The 23,950-nt window shown below is 39.4% G+C and overlaps 2 protein-coding genes across 5 annotated transcripts in view; both read right to left on the bottom strand.

Annotated features, from left to right (window-relative positions):
• Positions 1-5,059: 5,059 nt before the first annotated feature.
• LOC135104358 (2-acylglycerol O-acyltransferase 1-like) lies at positions 5,060-18,051 on the bottom strand. 4 transcript variants are annotated; one of them, XM_064011674.1, is made up of 9 exons: positions 17,859-18,051; positions 14,693-15,035; positions 14,003-14,200; positions 13,428-13,496; positions 11,655-11,835; positions 10,947-11,031; positions 10,216-10,390; positions 9,791-9,990; positions 5,060-9,383 (listed from the first exon to the last, which is right to left on the bottom strand). In XM_064011674.1, the coding sequence occupies exons 2-9, from the start codon at positions 15,004-15,006 to the stop codon at positions 9,229-9,231; spliced, it is 1,377 nt and encodes a 458-aa protein (XP_063867744.1). In that variant the 5' UTR covers positions 15,007-15,035; positions 17,859-18,051; the 3' UTR covers positions 5,060-9,228. The 4 variants fall into 4 exon arrangements, with proteins under 4 accessions (XP_063867744.1, XP_063867746.1, XP_063867745.1 ...); XM_064011676.1 differs by lacking the exon at positions 17,859-18,051 and adding an exon at positions 17,609-17,766; XM_064011675.1 differs by lacking the exon at positions 17,859-18,051 and adding an exon at positions 15,305-15,419.
• Positions 18,052-21,182: 3,131 nt separating this feature from the next.
• LOC135104357 (sialin-like) overlaps positions 21,183-23,950 on the bottom strand; it is a 28,011-nt gene continuing 25,243 nt past the window's right edge. The window contains exons 9-11 of the mRNA XM_064011673.1: positions 23,708-23,949; positions 22,865-22,991; positions 21,183-22,213 (exon numbers count right to left, since the gene is read on the bottom strand). Of these exons, the coding sequence (XP_063867743.1) occupies positions 22,134-22,213; positions 22,865-22,991; positions 23,708-23,949 (449 nt within the window). The 3' untranslated portion in view covers positions 21,183-22,133. The remainder of the gene's footprint in view (positions 22,214-22,864; positions 22,992-23,707; position 23,950) is intronic.

Below are 23,950 nucleotides of genomic sequence, written 5' to 3'. Positions count from 1 at the left end.
CCCTCCACTACGCATCTGAATACAGTTATAAGTGATGCAGGGTAAGCGGAGTTGGGGTGTGATCTTAACGCGTTGTAGGTATCGTATGTACGTTTTACTCGGGTGGCGGTCTATACCTTGATTGCTTTCGGTTCGTTTTGTGTTAGTGCATCGTTATAACAGGAGAGAGAGAGAGAGAGAGAGAGAGAGAGAGAGAGAGAGAGAGAGAGAGAGAGAGAGAGAGAGAGAGAGAGAGAGAGAGAGAGAGAGAATTTCATTCTGCACCTTCACATCTCTCATCTTCCTTCCACCTCTTCTCCTCCTTCACTCGTCCTTGCGTTTGTTAGTTAGTGAAGAGATTTAATTTATGCACCTTCACATCTCTCTCCTCTCTCATTCTTCGCTTCATCTCCTCTCCGTCACCAGTCCCTGCGTTTCATGAATGCAAAGATGCGACTGGTGACTTGGTTAGGAAGTTGCCAGGAGCCACGTAGCTTAGGAACAGTTGAAGTGCGTGAGGTGAACGTAAAGCTTGGGAATCATGACGCAAGGGTGGTGGTGCTTTGGTTGTTCTCTACGTTGTGCCTTGCAGTAGAGGTCGCTAAGAGGACTCAACAGTACAGGAGTTTGGCCTGAAAGTGTGTGTGTGTGTGTGTGTGTGTGTGTGTGTGTGTGTGTGTGTGTGTGTGTGTGTGTGTGTGTGTGTGATAGATAGATAGATAGATAGATAGATAGAGAGAGAGAGAGAGAGAGAGAGAGAGAGAGAGAGAGAGAGAGAGAGAGAGAGAGAGAGAGAGAGAGAGAGAGAGAGAACAATGTGATATGTCCTTGTCTATGAAATATGTATGTGTCTGACGAAGTACTGGTTGTGATAGTAGTAGTAGTAGTAATAGTAGTGGTAGTAGTAGTAGTAGTAGTAGTAGTAGTAGTAGTAGGAGAAAGAGAAGGAGGAGGAGGAGGAGTGGTGGCGGTGGTCGTGCTGGTCGTTGTTGTTGCAGCAATAATATTTATTTTTCGTGCTAAAGATGATGAAAAAATATTACGCGCAACACAACCACAAGAAGGGAACATTATGGAAACTGCAGCTAAGGATATTATGCGCGCGCACACACACACACACACACACACACACACACACACACACACACACACACACACACATGCATACAAACACACAAGAAACAGATAAACAAAATACCTGAGGACAGTTCAGGTTTTGCAACAGACGACAGTCCAGGAAAAACCAGCTAAGTATATAGGAAAAAAAAAAAAAGACAAGATAGATCAGAAAATTCCCGAGAGTAAACCGGAGCAGACTAACAGAAGAGAGAGAGAGAGAGAGAGAGAGAGAGAGAGAGAGAGAGAGAGAGAGAGAGAGAGAGAGAGAGAGAGAGAGAGAGAGAGAGAGAGAGAGTTTGAGGATTAATATACTGATTTTTGCTATCGGAGGACGTTATTTCTCTCTCTCTCTCTCTCTCTCTCTCTCTCTCTCTCTCTCTCTCTGTAACTTCGTATCATCTGAGTTTTTATCATTCTGGTTCTACTGTATATCTAACATTAGAGGAGAGTCAGTTACAAGACAGGACAAATTAACAGTTTGTAATATAAGGTACTCCATTCTCTTAAGTATCTTTCCTCGACAACTTTTATAAGGCTTCAGTGAAAATTATTTAGAGTTTTTAGGGTGTTTCATGATTCTAGTGTTAATTTAACAAAGATGCTGCATCATTAATGAGAAAACACGCTAGAATTCCCGACTAATCATCTCTATGACCTTTGAAAGTATTCCTTGTGAGATTCTGAAGTGTTTCAAATTCTTATTAGAATATGCAAGGATGTTTTCATAATTCTGGTAATAATTTAACAAAGGTTCTGCATCATCAATGAGAAAAACACGGTATATAACTCAACTAATCGTCTCTAACGTCTCTGCAAAGATTCCTTATTTAAATCTCGTGTTTCAAATTCCTATTAGAGTTTCAAAATATGTTTTCATGATTTCAGTAACAATTTAACGAAGATTCTGCATTATCAGAGAGAGAGAGAGAGAGAGAGAGAGAGAGAGAGAGAGAGAGAGAGAGAGAGAGAGAGAGAGAGAGAGAAACATTAGAGAACCTGACTAATCATCGCTATGACTTTTGAAAATAGTGCTTATGAGGATATGAAGTGTTACAAATATGGATCGAGGAGTGACAAGAAGCGATGGGCATTTTTTTGCGTCTCGTCTTGCTTGAAGCGATGTGCGTGGTAATCAAGGACCTTCGTGTTAGCGACTTGGCTTCATTGGGGGCGGGACTGGAGGAGGGCGGTGTGAGGGACAAGCTTCTCACTCGTATATTTATGATAAAACTCTCGAGGGTTTAATAACGAGTTTTGGAGAGTGAACAAATAAAAACTGTGCAGTCCAGGCTTCGCAACACAGCCTCACATTATCCTGAAATCAGTATTTATGGCGTGATTATTAATGGACATATGCAAGATCTACTCGTCAGATGGATTATCTATCATAACTTTAGTCCCTTACAAAAATAAACGAATAAATAGATATAATAACAATATCTTAATATAATATAATAGCAATGGACACATGGCATCACTGAATTAGTAGAAAAAAGGTACAATATTGATTATCACTAAATGAAGAAAATAGGCAGTTTTTCATACCTTAACTTCCTTGGCTAAAATAAACGGATTACTAACAAAAAAAAAAAAAAAAAATAATAATAATTACAATACTGACCGCACTAAATAATTCAAATACACAACTAACATTACCTTTTTTTTCTTTTTAACGTCCTTGACTGAGGAAGTACATGAAAAAAAGTTTTAAGAAAGAGAGGGAGACGAGTGGAGACATTAATTAATTACAGATTACAAAATAACTAATAATACAGACACCACTAAATAATTTCAGCATGCAACTAACAAAACTTCTCATCTTTACGCCTTTAACCGAGGAAGTACACGAAGAAGCTTTAGGAGTGAGAGAGACGAGTGGAGACATTCATTAATTACTCAAAAAGAGTGTCCAGGCGTCTAGGGCAAGGTCGCAGCATCTTTGGGACAGACAATAAGGGTGCGCTTGTGTGTGAGGAGGTGGCGCCGAGTGTCGTGAAGGGCGCCGCGTCCACCCATCCCTCTCCCTCCCTCTCTCCTCTCCGCCAGTCAACATCCTTAGCGCAGAACCCTGAACGGTGTTTGTTTTCCTGACCCAAGATTATAGCTATTAATTTACTCTTACTCTTTATTTTGTTTATTTATTTATTTATTTATATTTATTTTTTTTTTGGGAGGTGGTACTAACGCTTCTTCGGTTCAGACTAGTGCTGGGTTAAAGTACTTTCTACGGTATATTTTATTTGGTTAGGTTAAACTTGGTACTTCTGGGTGAGCGCTGGGTTGGTTTTAGTTATCATGAATGTAATCAGCTACGTACGTCACTGATTTCGTTTGTTATGGTAAACATCCTCGGAGTTAAAGAGAACCGTTGCTATCTTCAATGTTCTTTTTTACTGTAGCCTATCCCATTACATTTAGAGCCTTTGCATTTAGATATATATATACCCATTGTGGCCTAGCCGTGAGTCAATCATCTACTAAACTTTACACAGAAACGTAAATAGTTCTTACAGTACACTTCCACTTCGTCCTTACACTATCATTGCATCTTCTAGTTTATCTATTTATTCAAACGTGTTGCCGCAGAGGTCATTTGTGTGTTGACTCGCTTAATAAAAAAAAAAATCAAATATGTGTACTTTCAACAACTAGGCATTCACTTCCAATCTGCCACACGTCGTAGTAAGTGGATCATCTGTTTACACACACACACACACACACAGACTAGTGGCGACCCTACATAATATCCTGTGTCTGTCGCCATAGTGCCTTCGGACCTAAAACTCCCTCGGGTGTCCGCGCATCACAGCACAAGGGCACATTTACATAACTTGGTCGTGTTTCTCAGCCAGATCTTGGTCTTTACGTAGCAGTGCCATTGTTGACTCTCATGACTGGCGCATGTGTGTGTGTGTGTCAAGGGAATACGTCAGCATTACGTTAACTTAGGCCTCTCCCAGTCTCTCTTCGGCCACTAGAGCCTTGATAGGTAGGAGTCTGTGGATACTTTCACACCCGTGGGGATGTTGCCTGTTCTATATCACGACCAGAGAGAGAGAGAGAGAGAGAGAGAGAGAGAGAGAGAGAGAGAGAGAGAGAGAGGGGAGGGGGAATTAGGCAACTTATTATCGGGACAACACACACACACACACACACACACAATTCCCCATAAAGTAATCATTCCATTTTTTTTCCTAACCTTTCTTTTTTTTTTTTTCTCTCTGTCATACCGTCACCACCACCATCACCACCAACCAACCACCAAGCCAGCGAGCCTCTCTTCCTCCCACTACCGTCATCAACACCAATACCACCAGGCTCCCCACAATGGACGGCGGAACAATACTATCACACAATGGCTGCTGAGGAAATTGTAGGTATACCGCGGCACGAAAGGGCGAGGAGCGCGTGGTGTGTCAATGTTGCCAGCTCCCCGTGTTACCCTTGACGCCGCTCGTATCACCCACCCGAGCCGCCACAACCACCGTAGAGATAAATATCGGCTCATCACCACCACCAGCACCCATTAAACCTTGTGTCATTTTTTATAACACACGTGCCCTTTATTGTGAAGAAACTGACTGTATGATTTAACTATTTTCACTATACTATACACTGTGGAAGGGTATTGTAATGCTAATGCGCGCGCTCTCTCTCTCTCTCTCTCTCTCTCTCAACAGCATCAAAACTTAGTTTCTCAAGTTCTCCCAAATCCCACGAGATTACGCACTAACCAAATTTCGCTTCAAATTAAATAGGCGGTACCGAGCGTGGCAGGCACCCAATAATACTAGTAATAGTAGTGGCAGCAGTGGTGGTAGTGGTAGTAGTAGTAGTGCAGACATGAAAATGACGCATCATCATGAGTAGCGATTACTTTTTGATCTGATTTGTATACCACCACAATAACGGATAATGAGAGAGGGAATGAGGGAGGAACGAGGGGGTTTGATACTCATGCTTGTCTCTACTGTTTATCAATCATCCCTTCTGTTTCTACAATAGACGTAAACAACAAGCTGAAGGACACATTCTTTTTTTTTTTTCATATATATATATCTATATATATATATATACATACAAAAATATAGCGACATCATAAAACGAGATAAACTTAAAACTTCCTTATAGATGTACATACAATTGCATCTTTAGCACACATCATTGCACCTTTGTATTGCATTGCATTCACAAATAACAGCTTCACTGACTACTTTGGAACACAACAAAACATGTCCACACACCAGGAAGTGAAAACATTTAATGCACGGATATATCATTGGCACATGTGCGTTATGCTTAAACTTTTATCGTACGTAAAATACTAACATATGTAACTCTGCTATTATAGTTCAAAACATCATTAGTGTGTTCGTACAGCTAAACGTAGTACGCAAGGTTAATGTAGCGTGCATCTCTACCAACACTTCCCACATCTGACAGCTTCATTTCACTGCCACCACGGCGTCGCCACTTCACTTAATGTAATGCTCTTTGTAGCGGCGGCATTATCGCTATCAGAACCGGGTGGTGTGAAGCCATGGACAACCCATCACTACTCGGTATACTACTGCGTGTGCACATCCAAGGTTAATCTCGTGTCGTGGACGACGACCTCCTGACACTGCTAAGGGACATCAAAGTGTGACCTAACATTATTCATTACACTAGTTAGCTTACCGTGTTTGAAGTCAGTCTGATATTTAAGTATATTCAATTACTCAACACAGTAACATTAATAAATGAGTACATGAACAAAACTATGCTAAATATGTTATTGGAATGGCTGGCGTCTTTCTAGAAGGCAAACGTTCATTGGGTGTGCTGAGGAACCGTATGCCACATGCTACATCCTGCAAAGGACGCCAACGATATAACTGATGCTGCCCTTGTCTCATCACTGACCGGGGAATATTGATATGGCCTGGGTCTCTGATGTCTGATATCACATCGGTATTCCTAATGCATGAGTACTATACATCCATCACCTCAACAGTATACCCTTACTGTTCATCTAAACACTGCACCGTATTCATAACTTCTATCTTGACTTTGTGATTTATGTATGCCAGACGAGACTACTCAACTAAAGGTTACAATAATTCTGAGTGTCTTGCCTGAGTGATGGATAGTCCTCCATCTAATGCCGAAAACCTCTTGACATGAGCAAGTTATATACGACTCTAAACACTGCTACACGTGTGATACCACCCTCATGCAAACAGTAAATCTATTTATCCATTAACTGAGTACACTTATGAGAAATGCAACTGACACAAGACAAAGGAGAAATAGTTTTACTCTGTTCTGTGCTTAAAACTTTGGTCAGTACATATAGATATTAATATTTCCTTATCAGCTGCTTCACTTTCATCTTTTCCTTGTATTTCTAATTCGTGTTTGCCTTAGTGGATATAATATGACAGCAAAATACTTAAAACAATTAAATATGGGTCATAGTACATAGCCACACATAACACTTCTAGTTGTAAATTATCACTTATAAACCTGGTTACAGGACTAGGCAAGAGAGGTAGGTATATGTCAAGGTGCCATTAAGGGACATCAGTTAAGGAAGTAATACATCTGTGGACTAAGAGTTTACCAAGTACCAAAGATTCATACTGAGACTAATGAACAAAGACTAGTGGCTTATTATTCATATACACAAGTAATAATATATAGCAGACCTTCTGACAGCTGAAAAATTATGACTGAGACTTTTATTACAAACACTTGCAGAAGAATAAAAATTCTACTGCCACAATTTAGAAGGAAAAAAAAAAAAGTCATTCAACATACACATGGCATATTATAAAGTGACCTGCAGTTATTGATACATAAAATATAATAACAGGTTCTTGGTTGAGTAAGTAATGTAAGGATTAAAAACGACTAAAAATGATGATACTAGTACAAAACTAAGCAATGATTATCAAATCTCTAGAATCTAGATAAATGCAGTAAAAATTTCATCCACAATCTTATGGTACCAAGCATATATCCTGTAATATTTTTTCCTATCAATCAACCAAACAATCTACCTCTTTCTGACACCTTGCTTTGTCTGGGAGCATCTCCAAGGGTTGACCACAGCAAAAGAGCCTCCACCTCTATCAAAACACTGTTCTCAACTGTCCAAGTCTTCCTCTTCTACTAGTGGCTTTTTCACACCAACTCATTTGCCCTATCTTTACACCTTCCAAGAAGCCTTCTACTGGTGCCTTCATTTCACTCACATACTCATATTATCTTTTACACTAATAAAATCCATGTAAACTTCTGCTATTTTTACGTGACATTAACATTTCCCTCCCACAATGAATAAAATTTGGCACAAATAACTTGAAAAACACTGCTGTGTACACTTACCAAGCAGTAATGCTGCTATAAAGACAAATGAACAGATATTCTTGGGCTAAGTTCTTGTAACAGGCAGGTGAAAGGCAATGAATTATCTCTAACTTTATACTTGAGTAAACATGAGTAGATTTCACTAAACTTCATGCCATGTTGAGATGATGTTCTTTCCACAGATACCATTGCACTGATAAGGATTAAGGAATCAGCCTCACACCTCTATCTGAGAAATTACTACTGATAACTCTCTGGACAAAGTAAAAATTATTATAGAGAATTATATTTTCAAATAGATATCTGCTATACCTATATCTGATCCTCACCTGATACCATAACGGTCTAGTGGCCAAGATGTAAGGGAGTGTTTGTAAATCCATGTATGTAATCACCTTGTCTTGACAAGGCTTTTTAACAGACTTGTATATGGCTAGCTATTTAGATATACACATATATACACTGAATGATTGCCTGATGCTTCAACTTTTAATTTTATTCTTTATGTCATGGATACTTTACTTAAAAGCTCTCTAAATATCACTGTTTTAAAGGCAGGGGTATACTATAAATGAACTGTAACAAAGATAAATGCTACATTGTAAAAATCAAATACTCATGTAAGGTAGTAGTGTAATACAAAAATACTTTCATACTGCATATTATAAACAGACCCTGATATGACTAACAGAAGCTCAAATTTCATATTTCAGTTTGTGCTCTGTAGTACTACAAGAAATCAACTTTGTGTTCCAGACACTCATTGCCCACCATATTTTAGCCTGCCATATGGTTCCTGCCTCTCCTGCATGCTTTAACACCAGGTTCATGAAAGCAACAGCACAGAAAACAAACATTTGCATCAGAAAATTGACCAATAAATGCATTTCTTATCCAGTGATGCATGCAGCATTTTCTGAGTAACCTGATATGACTGCTAACAACTGTGGTATAACATATGTCAGTATTCACTAACTTACCTGGAAGCAATTATGTGGAAGCCGTCATGAGTAAACGTTAAAGAAATATAGAGAACATTGTCATGAACTAGTCAAAATGTTGAAATAAAGATCAGCATAAGTAAATATTAAGAGCAAAATTATCATGAAGAAATATAAGAGTAACCATAATTAGAAGCTATTACTAGAAACACTGAAGTATCATTTAATAGCTTCAATAGTTAGATGTATTTTTAAAAAAACTTAACTGTAAAAAAGTACTTCCCTTCATCTCATTTTGTAATTCATTATTCACACAATCTAAAAGATCTCTTTCTGCCTGACACATCATCATGTGCATCAACAGGACACCAGGTGAAGTGACCTGACAAAAGAATTGTTTCCATATCCTGTCATTCACATAGTTTTGGTTTCCTCTTAAAAAACAGGCATAGCATGTTAGACATTTACAGAACACAAACATCTTAGCCCTGTTTTTTTGGAACCAGTAAACATGAACACAATAAATGAAATGCTCCTATAATATGCAATGAACACAAATAAAATATCAAGATTTGTGACATGAACTATAGCAGTCAAGAGTTTGTCAAATCACTATATATGTATAAATTACTGTGACATGTTTGTATAAGTTTATATGATTATGACAGTTATCAGGTGCATGAATGAGATGGGTTATCACAATTTTAAAAGCTTACCTTATGAATGTTTCTGGAAAGTAGTAGTAGTAATAGTAGTAGAAGTAGTATAAGACACCTTGGACAACAGCACTATTCTACATTATCAAGGTAGCAGTGTAGAGACTGGGGGAGCTCATTCAGACAATCTTGATTTCGCACTCAGGAAACTCTGAGTACTTGTGTTTGTACTTGTTGTAGAGGTCCACCACCGCCTTGACGTACTTCTCGTGCAGCGCCACAATCTGCTCCTTGGTGGGCATCTTCACCTGTGGCACATCTATGGGAGTCCCAACTGTGTGGGTAAGCAGAGAAATGGGATATTAATTCGGCTCTTTGTGCCCATGGAAAGCACGTCCACATTCTCTAATATGTTTTGCTGTGCACAGGATAATCTCTATTCTCATTTAGTCCACCCACACCCCACTTGATCAACTACACCTCCAGCTTTCACATTTAACCTTCTTTCATTGAGAAATTATTGAAAATTCTCCTAGCTCTTTCCTGAGTCATTTCTGATTCTTAAAAAGAACTGGTGTAAATAAAGTTAAATTCTGATATAAAGTAATAACATAGTAATGTTGAAATCCTGTTATCATGAGCACACTTTCTCTTATAAGTAAGTCAGCCATAAATATACCACAATATCATATTCTGAAAAAGACAGCAGCAGCTTATGCAGTGTCTGCAATGCAAACTCACCCACAGTATAGATGGGCTTGCGGAAGGGAACAATGCCAAAGCTGTACTGGAAGACACCACGTCCAATGAACAAACAAGGAGCGAGGCCAATGATGCCCTGCAGGAAGTTTTGGATGCGCCGGATGAGGGAGCCTTCTGGGTTAGCAACTTGGTCATAGATTTCATTCTCCCCAAAGGAAAACATTGGTACAAGTGAGGCCCTGTAAATCAATGAAAATATTCAGGAGTTACCTACATTCTTTAATTCTTGTCTCCCTACTACTGACTTGTTGACTTTGTTAAAGTTAAAATGGGAGATTATCCTAGCTGTCACATGACTGTGGAGGTAATCAAGAGGAAGATGTCACCTGATGAATATAAATGAAGGATTATAACAATACTAAACACACATTATCACAACTTGAATGCCAGAGCAATTTACCTACCCATGTCTCAGAGCCATTTTGCAAAATCCTTTGCGTTTGCTGAGATGGAGAGAAACTTCTCCAGGGTGACAGTCCAGTGACTCCTTGGCTCCTCCCACCACAAGGCAGAGGGCACGGCCTGTTCCCTCCCGGCCCAGCAGGTAGTCCATGCTTTCCCGGGTGGCGCTCACAGCACCTGCAGGAACACAACACACACATAACATGACGAACAATATAAAAAGGTGGCAATTACATTTAATTATTCAGTTATAAAACACTTTAACACTTATCTTTATGCTTTTAAGAAACAAAATATTTATGTGTTACAATAATGCGAATTTTAAATTACTTCTTAAAACTGAAAATATATCCCAGCTTGTAATATTATACTTAAATCAATTTGACGAGTAACTGAAAAATAAGAAAACTAAAACTACTTCCCAGAAGTTGGAAAAATATGAATGGTATGAAGTACAACAGATATATATACAATACAACTGTGCGATCAATTTATGTAGAAAAGACAAAGACATACAAGAGAAAGACATACAAAGAAGACATACATGAGAAAGCCCACTTCTGAACCTCATTAATTTAAGGCATCCACCTTCACCATTTTTTTCTTTAATACGAGACTCACAAGCAACCAACAAGTACACATGATGGCACACAGCTGGGTCAGGCTGCTCTCCAAGTCTCAAAAGGGCAGCAAGAGGTGTATGGGGATGCATGCAGCGTGGCAGCATACTAACCCGAGGCCATGAAGAACTCTCTGTAGAAAGGGAGGAGGAAGTGTCCCTCCAAGGTAAGTAGGTGGGGAGTGAAGCCCGGAAAGTTCTGTTAGAGGCGAAATGCATCACAGGTTATATATCAGTTATATATATAAAAAAAAAAAAAAGCACTATTTTAACCACTACCTGGTGAAGCAACTTACTTATATTATTTATGTTCAGATTCAAAGAAAGCTTCCCTTCAAAAAAGAGGAGATATTAAGTTTTATAATTCTAATGCTTTAAAGGATTTAAGTTAGTGGTACAGTGCCCTGGACAACCACCTCATGCATTTACCTTACCACCCAAGGTATTTTTACATATATAACTGTTAAGTGTTGACATAATTATGTGGATATGCCTGAACTAATCTTTCTCATGGCTATTCACTTTTGCCTTAAATACTTTAGAGGGCACAGAAGCAGAAGCCATTTTTAAAAAGTTTTTAGAGAATGAAAAGGGACATTTTACTTGAAAAGAGGTGTTTTACTTTACAAGTGGTGTGTAAAATAGATAAATTACATGCATCATTAATCTAAGAGTGCCTATCCCCTTACTTTTGATCATGGTAAGGCATGCCATGGTGTGGCAAGTGTCATGTGATGTAAGTAGCTGATTATAGTACAGGATGGCACAGATGATGCCTGGTGATACACAGTGCCACACACCAACACACTCCCTGGCACTCACCTTGCTGAAGTTTGTGCCCTCGGTGGCAAAGTGGCAGAAGGCGCCGGCCGAGAGGATGCCATGAGGGTGGTAGCCCATAATGTAATTCTTGGAGGGGTCCAGCTCACACGTCTTGATGAGGTGGATGGGGAAGAAGTCTCGGTAGTGCTTCCATAGGGGTAGTCGTCGCACCCACTCCACTCTGGTACGCCAGATAGTTGTAGTTATTACTAGCACTACAAGAAACATTATAGTGTCTCCTGAACTGTGGCAAAAATAAAGGAAAACTGCTCTAAAGTAAAGGAAAACTGTGCTCAATTACATTATATATCTGGGAAATACATACAACTTATTTTTATGCACCTTTTTGACTTCTGGACATGTAAAGGGGAGTGCAGACACAAACACAATGGGAAAACACAACAAAACCGAAAACATCAGAATAACAAAGCTAATAACTAACAGTAAAAATAAACAAGACACCAAGAAAAGCTCTCATCTTCAGCTCATTGATAACTCTTCCTAAACACATGTATTTAATTTCTTCATCAAGACAAATTTGACTAGAAAGCTTTAGTGAATGTGTGGAAAGCATATGGAATGTGAGGAAAGAATGAAATTTTTCAGATGCAAATGTCAGTGTTAAAGGGAATAGAAAAGTGGGTGAAAGCTTCAGCACATGTATAGTCCAAGACAGAAGTGTGACAAAACTATAATTTCATTACTATTCAACTTGTTTTTGAAAAGTGTTGGCAGAGAGGTGAATGGAAGGTTGGTGATGCTGGAGTAAAACTGTGTACTAAATAGAAGCTGATTACCATGTTGTTTGCAGATGATACTGTGTTGACAGTAGAAAACAAAAGAAATATGTAAAAATTTTAAAATGTTTATTATTATTTGATATAAGCAGAAAATGAGAAAGTAAGTGTAACAAAAGCAAGGTGACTCTCTCTGAGAAACACATGATATAACTGAATTTAAAACTCCAGATAAAGTGAAAGAAAAATGTGAGAAAAGTGAAATCAAACTGAAGACAAAATTAATGGAGGAGATAAATTAATTTAAATACCTTGGTTCGATCCTGTGCAAACAGGAAGACATGTGAAAGAAAGCATTAAAAGGGGATATGGGGAAGGATCTTTGAACATCTGACAAAGGTTAGGACAATAAGCACAGTGATAATGAAGGCAATAACTGATAGCAGTACAGCACCATCCTTGATGAATGCAAGTTAGATGTGGGCATGGGATAAAGTCAAAGATCTATGATTCAAGAAGTAAAAATTAGTTATCTGATACGTGTTTGTGGTGTAGAGAGAGAGAGAGAGAGAGAGAGAATAATACCAGCATATGTGGATATCTGTTAAAGATGAAGGAACAAATTATAAACAGGCACAGGTGGTCAAACACAACATCTTCAGATGATTTGAGTGTGTGGGGAGAATGTCAAGTGAGGTAACAAGAATATACGGAGATGGAATGGATGTTGAAAGACAGTGCTAGAATACTTTAGAGTTGAAAGAGGAAAGGGGCAAGAGGTTGAGAGGGATAAAGTGTGCAAGAGTAGACTGTATAAACAAAAACAAGTGGAGACTCTTCTGTCAAGAAATAGACTACATAATAGATTCTAAGGGATTATACTTCTACTTGAGACACATAATTCTCTACACTAAGTTCTTCAGTCCCCAAAAATAAAGCAAAAAAAATATCACATCCTTCTGAAAGGAATGTACATCTACACAGCTTCATAAGGAAGTGTTGAATCCCTTCATTACATACAAAGTGACCCACTAACCTGCGTCCACCACGGCTGCAGATGGAGTGGTCGCCAAGGAACCAAGTCAGGTAACACAGGGACACCCACCTGCCAGACAAACACACATGTATACAAATATTACAATATGTCACACACTAAATGATCTGAAGAGCCTTGATACATCTTGTTCAAGTATGAAATTTATGATGAGAATGACAGATTTTTCTTCATGGAAAGACAAGACAAAGTGAAACAAATAATTTCTGGCAATGCATGAAACCACATGACAAAATTTGCTGTATCACTACTTGAAAATGAAGGAATAAATGTTATACTACAAAAAAAAAATCATAGTTCATATTTGGTAGATGGAAACAAGAGAATTCAGAGTTCAGAGAGCAATGACAGATTACCTACTTCTACTGAGAAGTCATGAAAAATGTCAAGGGGGCACCTGCAATCAAGGCAAACCTAATTGATGAATTTACACATTTCAATAACATCCCAATACTTAATAATGTCATATATGAAAACATGGGTAATATGTAAATGAGAAGGGAACATTCACCATGACATACAGAGAATAAGCATGAACCATGGGCAACAATCCTCACCAGTACTGTGTGTAGAAGAAGAGGTAGAGGAGCATGAGGAGAGATCCAGCCCCCATGAAAAGGAAGGTGGACATCCAGAAGAGCACAGCAAAGGTCTGCTTGCGGCGACGGATTGGGATATTGATGGGAGCAAACTGTGGTCCATAGCTGATGCCCAGGTTGAGGACACGGCTCAGTGCACCCACCACCCAGGGCAGTCTGTAGGGGACAGTGGTGGATAAGTAAATGAAGTGGGTGTATTGAAGGTAAGGATGAGGGAAAGGTTGGATATGACTGGTTGGTTGGATGGAGACAGGTGTGTGTGTGTGTGTGTGTGTGTATTTTTGCATGGAGCGTGACTAACTACATGGTTTGTTTTGCTCTCTCTCTCTCTCTCTCTCTCTCTCTCTCTCTCTCTCTCTCTCTCTTTCTTTCACTCTTTCCTTTATTTGTAACTTTTTGCCCTGCCTGATTAGAATGAGAGATAGCAATGGTGGTAATAGAAGTGGTAATGGCAGCAATGGTAATAACAGTAATGTTAATAAAGGCACACAGTCAGCAGATGCAATAACCAAAGAAATAATGAACACAAAAGGTAATAATGGCAATAGCAATAAAGGAACACAGTCAACAGATGTAATGAGCAACGAAATACTTAACAAGCCAAAAAAGTTATACACAATACAACACAAGGAAACACAAGGAACACACCTGTCAAAGTGTGCGTCTATCTCATCTTTCTTGACGGCTGAACGTTCCTCGGGGATCTTCCTGTTGTACTTCTTGAGGTCTTCATCTGACTCCTCACTCTTAGCATCCTTCTTGGCACTCCCCTCATGCTTCACACCATTCTGCTCCTTGGGTTCATTCTCAACAGCAGGTGCCTCAGATAGGGGTTTCTGTTCTTCATTGGGTGTTATTTCCTCTACTCTCTGACTGACTGTGTCCTCCTTCAGGGTATTCTGGAGCCCCAACTGAGACTCCATGCCCGTGTCAGGAGCAGTGGCAACCTTGCACCCGTCCATGATGGTTGGTGGAGCAGCGATGACACTCTCTGCAGGAATGAATAAAAGGCATTGATATATCTCCTGTTGGGATGTGTGCTGAATACATACTCATAAATCAATGAAAGCATATTTGGTGGTCACTTTCTATGTACAAGGAAAAGGCAAGACATGAATGCATAATGTTTTCTTGCTTCATTAAATGTATAATACATTAAATATGATAAGATTAGATGGATATGCTAATTTAAATAATGTGTATGTATATATGCATGCATGTATATATATATATTAAACACAAATAAATGTTGAACACTACAGAAATCAGTGAGGGTGCTTTTCTAGCCCTGCACCACACCACACATCCTCACTGCCTCACTGCTGGCACTGCAGGACTGGACCAGCCTCTTACTGAGAGATAAGCAGACTGAGATAACTTCTGACATGTGTAGTAGTCTGATAAGCATTCTTGATTAGAAATATTACATATTTGAGGAAGTCACATCAGTTCACATGTTCTGGCTTGTGAATTACTTACTCAACACTTCAATGCTAAAAGATACAGTGCATGAAGTAAATGAACCACAGCAACTTCATTCAATATACATGGCAGCATTTCATAACCTGGCATTTCAGAGATCATTCTCATTATTCCACTTTTAATATAGCATAGATACATGATTTCTGGGATGACCTCAGTATTATAATGATGCCATAATATTCAGTCCTCAGAATATAATACTCTCTCTCATGATCACTATGCTATCCAATATCAAGTATTGGTATATCCCCTTGAGCTAGAATATATTTATGAGTATGCAGGCCTTACTGCATTTAAAAAAAAAAAGTTCACTAATACCTGACAAAGTAACTAGTAAGATATAGAAAAAGTTGTAATCAACTACCTGACTGCTTCTTATCAAAGTCCCAATCTACCAAATTTTAAACACTGATCTCTTACTTCATGCCAGACTTAGATAACATGTTTGGGTTACTAAGGTGTTTCTATATCTGCCTGCTCCGAAATGCTTTCCTCAAGGGGAAGAGGTTCTATGATAGGGCTCTAGAGGGAAAGACCTGACCACCACATAAGAGGATAAATAAGACACATATTAGATGGTTGTGACCACAGTAAGCCTGGGTGATCTGGATTCATGCCATGGTTACATTGGCAACATCCAGTGCTCAATGTCTGAGTGGGCTGAGACATGTCATTGACCAGAACCAAAGCAAGTAAATTTCACACAAACCATTTTCATGTGGCACTGTGGCAATTCATGACAATGAATTACTACAATACAGCATGAATAACAGTGTTCCTACCATTAGTAACGGCCATTTCTTATAACTGCTTCAGTCTAAATCACAGATAACCATGCCAGTGATAGCCGTGGGAATTCTATTCACTCTACTGTGCTATCTGATGATCCAATCAATGGTGGAGAGCCATGGGTTTAAGTACTGATCTGTTTCTCTGAGAGTCAAGGATACTGTGTGAAGATGCGACAACACACATGGATGAATTGAACTAAGTGAGCAGGTAATTGTGGCTGTGAGGTCTATGAGGGGTATCAGAATAGTGTTAGCACTTCATTGTGCAACTCTGGTGATGTGTATCACTATAATATCTTCTCATTAGACAATCTAGATAGCCCTATTTAGGTGTGCTATGGGTGATGGCTGTACATGGATAAACACATATGGCTCAGCTTACTTGTATGGTGAGTCTGAATGGAGGATACTTTGATCTGAGGTAGTCACTAATAGATTAGTGGCAATATGTGTGTGTGTGTGTGTGTGTGTGTGTGTGTGTGTGTGTGTGTGTGTGTGTGTGTGTGTGTGTGTGTGTGTGTGTGTGTGTGTGTGTGTGTGTGTGTGTGTGTGTGTGTGTGTGTGTGTGTGTGTGCCATGCACAATGACCCCAAGCTGTGTCAAGGTCCTGATCTTGTACCTCCACCATCTTACAATCTTATCACTTTCTGAACACTATCTACATGAAGACCATTATCTTCATCCCCCACAATAACAGATAATTCCTGGATGGGCACATATAAATAACATCAAGTAGATCTCATCTTTCTCCTCTGAGAACATTACCTACAGTAAAGTCCCACGTCTGACATTCTTAAGAGGAAAAGTGACACAGTCAAGACCACAGCATGGCAGTCTTGCACAGCAGGAGCATGGCAACAAGCCCAAGTGTGAGTGGCAGGCACCAGGAGGACAATGCCTCTGACTGTGAGATAAAATATTTGGCTAGATTTAGTTCAAAATGTCCTAACTGTCATGTGGCTAAGGGCACATGATAAATGGCAGTCAGCTTGACAAGGAGGGTCCAGTGAGGGCAAAGCCTTCCTAGAGAACATATTTACTTTCTCTACCTTAAAACTTTGTGGAGGTCTCTCATCAGATCCCCAAGCTTGCTGTCCCTAAAGAAAGAGGAAAAGAAACTGTTTTACTGACCCTAAAGAAAACAAACAGCATGGAAAGCAGGCTGCTGTCATTCTTCTCACCTTATGAACATAAAATATAAAAATAGAAGTAAATAAATAATGACCTTTGAAGGGAGTCAATAACATATTAACTTAAACACACCAAACCTTACAAGAAAGTATAACCTCACCCTCAAGACCCGTAAAGGGCCACCAAGCAGTAATGAACCCTTTGCTGCTTTAACCAGAAGCCCTCAGATCCAGTGTGTTTTGCCCACCACACCTTGCACCACACTCAGGAAGGGCACGGGCACCACACGTCCCTCACACACCGCGCCGCACCCCGTGACACAGCACCTCGTGACACTGACACACTAGAGAAGTCACAACACAGGCAAGGCACAACACTACACATCCCCCCAGCCTTCTCTTCCCTCTTACCTGTCAGTCTGTTCTACGTCCTGTCAGCGCCTCGTCCGCAGCCTCCCGCCTCCTCCGCACCGCCACGCCTCGCTCTCACTGCTCGCCGCCTGACTCGTGGGGAAGGGAAGGAAATAAATAACCACCAGAAGGAGACACACAGCTAATCCACCTTGTTGTTGTCCACTCGTCCCGAAGCGTCTCAGAAGCGGTCATTCCCGTACGCATTTCTAGTTATCGTACATCTTCACCTCCTCCTTCATGTTAGATACTTGTAAACTGTTTTATTTATTTATTTTTTTTTTTATGTGATCTTATATTTCTTTGCTCTTTTTTTTTTGTCCTGCCTTTGGAAGTTAGTTTAAACGTAGTGACTTTCATACATACTGGTAGAGTTGTCGTATATTATTATGTACATAGTTCTATATCTTTCTAGAACTTCCATTTGCGTTCGGTTTGGTTAATTTCGTGTTACTTTTTATCTTGTTTCCTTTTAACAATCGAAGTGCATTGCCAAATTATCACTACCTAAGCTTATACTAATAATTTCTAAACTTGAATCTCCATTTCAGGTCATCCTATAACGTTGTAAATTCTATCTATCTATCTATCTATCTATCTGTCTATCTATTTGTCTATATATGTATGTATGTATGTATGTATGTATGCATGCATATAGCTATCTATCTATCTATCTATCTATATATATATATATATATATATATATATATATATATATATATATATATATATATATATATATATATATATATATATATATATATATATATATATATATATATATATCTTTCTACCTATCAATCAATCAATTGATCTATCTATCCATCCATATATCTTTAGCTGATTCCTGCTCCTAGTTGTTGTTGTTGTTGTTGTTGATGATGATTATGTTGATGATAATGATGATGACAACGATGAAAACGACTAGATACAATGACTCTCACTCACTGACCACTCACGATTAGCTTTCACGGGTGCAGAAATAAAACAGCAACACGTTCATGGCAGTATTACATTTATTTCGATGGTCACAGTCTACAGCAGCGATGCACACACACACACACACACACACACACACACACACACACACACACACACACACTCTGCAGCAAAGCATCATAATTATATACACAGCGCATCTGGAAGGTTGAAGGTTTGTATACATATGGCTGAAGTTAGAACGAAAAGAAAACAAAAGAGCAACATTAATCAGTCAAAACTAGTAAGCTATCACAATAAAGTTAGAGTTATTCATCACATTAATTATCATCTATGTATATATTTACACTTGAGTATCTTTACAATCTGAATACAAGAGTAGGTAGTTAGAGCTACATACTCATGAAAAAAAAAAAAAAGTGGTTTGGATGATTCTGTTATACACTCTGAAACTTTGTCAGATTTTGTTGTTGTTGTTGTTGTTTTGAGCAGCAAATGAAGGGACCTTTTTTCTTTTTCCTCTATCCCTAACTTTTTGTCTTTTGTGCCTATTTACTCCACTTGTAAGAAAAAAGAAAAAAAAAGAAAAAAATCATGATGAAAGCAACTGTAATTGCCATTTCTCTTAGTTTTATTTATTTATCTATTTATGTACTTCTTAATCTACCTCTCACTGATATGGAAGTAATTATTATTGATATTATTTTGTGCCTCATGAAATATTCAAGGTCTTACGATTACCGTGTGTGTGTGTGTGTGTGTGTGTGTGTGTGTGTGTGTGTGTGTGTGTGTTGAACAGTATATGAAAAAAAAAATTAAAAAGAAACAGGTGGGGCACAACCACAATTTGCATTACTGGCCACATCCTCTATTTAGTCTACATAGGCACTCTAATTAAGACCCTTTACACACACATGCATACACTCACACACACACACGCACACACACACACACACACACACACACACACACACACACACACACACACACACACACACACACACGTTCCTCTCACACACCTTCACATCATACAGAACATTACAATGACACATAATTCAACAAGATAATCAGTAAACACACTAGAAAGTACAAAAAAAAAAAAAAAATCTACATACTCTGAAAGAAATAAAAAAAAAGTAGAATCACAAAAAAAATAAATCTTAGAGTAAATTTCTCTTATAAAAATATCAGATATATAATGTATGTACACGGTATTACCATTAGTTTCGCTATTATCATCTAAGTTATTATCATTATTAACACATGCAACAAATCATGGTGAAAGTAACGGTTATCGTACACTCGCGCACACATACAGATAGCGGTGAAAGTAACGCCGGCAGAGACTATGCAATTGCTAAGCGTTTTGGAAGCGATTGCTGTAATTCACCACGTATGTCCTTGAGGATCGTGTGCTGCACCTGCTTCCCCGCCAAACCCCGTATTTTGAAACGCTGTTCTCTCATTCGGACTACTTTCAAAGGCCACAGAATCGACTAGTTAGGTTCTCATGGGGATTTTTCCTGTTGATGATACAAAATTCTTCTTAAACTATCACTAGCATCATGAAAACACTCTTGAAAACCTTAATAACTTCAACTAAAAGCTTGTTAAAAGTAGTCGAGATGAGTCGCTGAGACGTTTGAGAATGCGAGACCCGGTGGAAGCTTAAATACAGTCCGCTCTACTGGTAAAGCTCTTTCAGATATCACACATTCTCTTGCTCAAGAACAGTCACGTTAACCACTCGCTCGGTGATAACCTTTGCGACTTGAGCGGGACGTGAATATCAGTGGGTGCTCGTCGCTCAGCCAGCCACTCGGCAGGCTACGCTACTTCTGAGCTGTCGAGCAGAGTGGCGCTGTATTGGCACTTTGACGAGGCTGCCATGAGATGACTGCTGACGGAGTGCACGGGCCAGCCACGCACTCAGCCGACATGGGTTAATATGGAAGCCTTCTGATATTAAAGTACTCCTATAAACACGAGGAAAACACGAGGAAAACAGTATATTCTTCCCCTTTCCGTGATGAGTTGATGATGAGTGAATGAGGTTATGGTGATGATGGTGATAATGATGTATACTGAATATAATGAGATGCATAATGTCTACGTAACTATTCAGAAAAGAAAGGAACCTGACATGAAATTTAACAATGCCTCCTAGAGGAAACAGAAACAAAATAAAATCGACACGTAAGCATCCAAAACCACAGTTAGTCATGATTATTTACTGTTCTTGATGCTCACTTGTTTCACTTCCTATTTCGTTTTCTTTTACAAACATAATTATATATCAACTGAGAGTATAGGAGATTCACAATTCTTTTCTTTTCTTTATTTTTTGACCATGCAGCTGTAAAAAATAGTTGATAGTGGAAACCATTCAAGAGAGAGAGAGAGAGAGAGAGAGAGAGAGAGAGAGAGAGAGAGAGAGAGAGAGAGAGAGAGAGAGAGAGCATGCGTACGTACTTATTTTCTTTTTTTCTACAGTTCTTTTCTTTCACACTAAATATTTACAAATCCTCTTCTATTTCCTTCATACATCACACGCCTCTGCACACTTTTCTTTCTTCCCCATGTTTCGTATTACTTCCCCTCTCTCTCTCTCTCTCATGCACTATAAACATACTCTTCGTTTAACACTTGGCCGTTTTTCTTGCGCGTCCTGAGAGACACGGAGACATGCACACACTGGAGAACTTCGCAGCCTCCTCTAGTGCAGTGCAAGGAAGCATGAGGTAAGTTATCGTGAACCTCTTGTTAAATCCTGAGCCCGTATTTTGAAACATTATTACCTTTCATAAGAACTATTTTCAGAGGTCACTGATATGATTAGTCGTGTTCTCGTGGATGTTTTTCCAGTTGATTATGTAGAAAAACTTATTCAACTATCACTGGAATCACACACACACACACACAAAAAAAAAAAAAACACTCTTGAGAACCTTATTAACTTCCACTAGAGCTTACAAGGAGTTGAGATGAGACGCTGAGACATTTGAGAACGTGGTCCTCTATTGTTAATACCTGTCTTCCTCTTGTAGCGTGAAGAAGCATGCGTGTCGTGATGCAGTACTTGAATAAGAAGCGAGTGATTGTGAACCTTCTCTTGAGTCCCCGGTTACTGATCATTAACGAGCTCATTCCACCCACTTATATAGAAGACATCAGCACCTAAAACAGATCTTCATATTGCAAACTCTTGCTGGTTCTGAACCTGAAGAGATTCCTATAATGATCTGCTAGTGATTGTCTTCCTCAGTGTTACTCTCGTGTCTGTGTCATGTACCCTGGCTGCGGTGTGTCTAAGTGTTCTTGAGCTTCGTGGCGCGTTCAGCACACTGGCAGGGCCTTGGGGTCATTCACCAGCAAGGCCGCGGCGGTGTCCAGATCCCCGTTACGATGCTCGCCTTCTGTTTTAATGGAGAGACAAGAAAAGGATCAGGATCACTGCTGCCTCATCATCCCGTCAAGACAAGCGTATTTGTATTGTCACTTTATTTGCTAGTCACGTGGGTGCATTACTGAAGTGTTAATGTTTCTCCTTCCTGTAACTGTTTATATCGTGAGAACATAATGTAAAGGAAACTGCAAGAAGCCATCATGCCTCTGTGTCTTACAGTCACACGGGCACATTAAGCAGTACTATACGTGGCTTCTCCCTTGCAATGAAATACAAGTAGATATACATCTGGAAAACCCAAAAAAAGGGACCAGGTACTAAGACACCATTTCCATTGAATACGAAGATTAGATCTATGATCTAATCTTAATGCTATGCTATGATCATGAATCTCTGTTGCTCATGGTGATATTTTTCGTCTAAATAAGGAAAAAAATAAAGAAATCACTATAGAAGGAAAAGACAGAACATAAATGTGAAAAAAGTAAAAAAAAATGTTATTTATGGAAAGAAATGACACTGCTTTAGGTTATGTATACAAATAAAACATTATCTATAAAAAAGTAAGGATAGATCATAAATAAAGCAAACAAGATGAAAAAAAAATGTTATCTATGGAAGGAAAATACAGAGCAATGAGTCAGGTTACTTATATCCTTACGTTTCTTCGTCTTGGGTTCGTTCCAGGGCTGCACTTGGTCGGTGATGAAGGCGATGTAGACTGTGCAGGTGAGGAAGTAAACGCCGACTGTGATGAGGAACACTGTCCTCCACGCACTCAGGGTTTGCTGCGTCGGGGAGAGAGAGAGAAGCGAGATTGAATTACTGGATTTTGGAGCCTCAACAGTGAAATCACAAAGCAGAGCAGAGAGAGACGAGAGAACGAGAGAGGAAGAACAGTACAGGGTGTGGCAGCTTAGTGAAAAGGCGCCGCACACACACACACACACACACACACACACACACACACACACACACACACACACACACACACAGTAAAGGGCAAGAAAGATATACTGATGATTCGATATCACGACTGACAATCCATCAATCTCTATTGTGATATTTAAGGAACTGAGCTGAGAAGAGGAGGAGGAGGAGGAGGAGGAGGAGGAGGAGGAGGAGGAGGAGGAGGAGGAGGAGGAGGAGGAGGAGGAGGAGGAGGAGGAGAAGGAGGAGGAGGAGGAGGAGGAAGAGGAGGAGGAGGAGGAGGAGGAGAAAAGAAGAGAAAAAGAGGTGAAGCAAAGAGGAGGATAAAAAAAACAGAAGCAAACAAAGAAAAATATGAAAAATTAAGGAGAATACAGAATTAAAAGAAAAAAAAACAAGAACAAGAAGATAAAGAAGAACAAAAACAAGAACGACAAGAACAATAAGAACAAAAACGAAGAATCCCGAGAAACAATACCAAACACACAAAAGACAACAACAACAACAACAACTACTACTGCTACTACGAAGTAACAACAAGACTTCTCCATCCCACACACAGCCAAACACTCACGTTGCCTTCAGTGATGCTTCCAGTGATGACAGGAGCCAGGACGCCCGCCGCGGAGCCCACAGTATTCGTGATCCCCAGCAGTGTCCCGGCGAAGTTGGGGGCGAGTTCTTGGTGGGAGCAGAGGAAGCCGCAGTTGGCACTTCCACTGAGACCCACGGCGACGCAGAGAACCATCATGGCCAGCGTGGTGTTGCAGTTTACGAAGCACATCAGCATCAGACCAAACATGGGGCCGTAAAGAGC

Source organism: Scylla paramamosain, chromosome 10, assembly GCF_035594125.1.
Source record: "Scylla paramamosain isolate STU-SP2022 chromosome 10, ASM3559412v1, whole genome shotgun sequence".
In the NCBI taxonomy this organism is placed as follows: Eukaryota; Metazoa; Arthropoda; class Malacostraca; order Decapoda; family Portunidae; genus Scylla; species Scylla paramamosain.
Note: the sequence above shows the minus strand (reverse complement) of the source record. Positions and strands in the feature narration are given on the sequence as shown.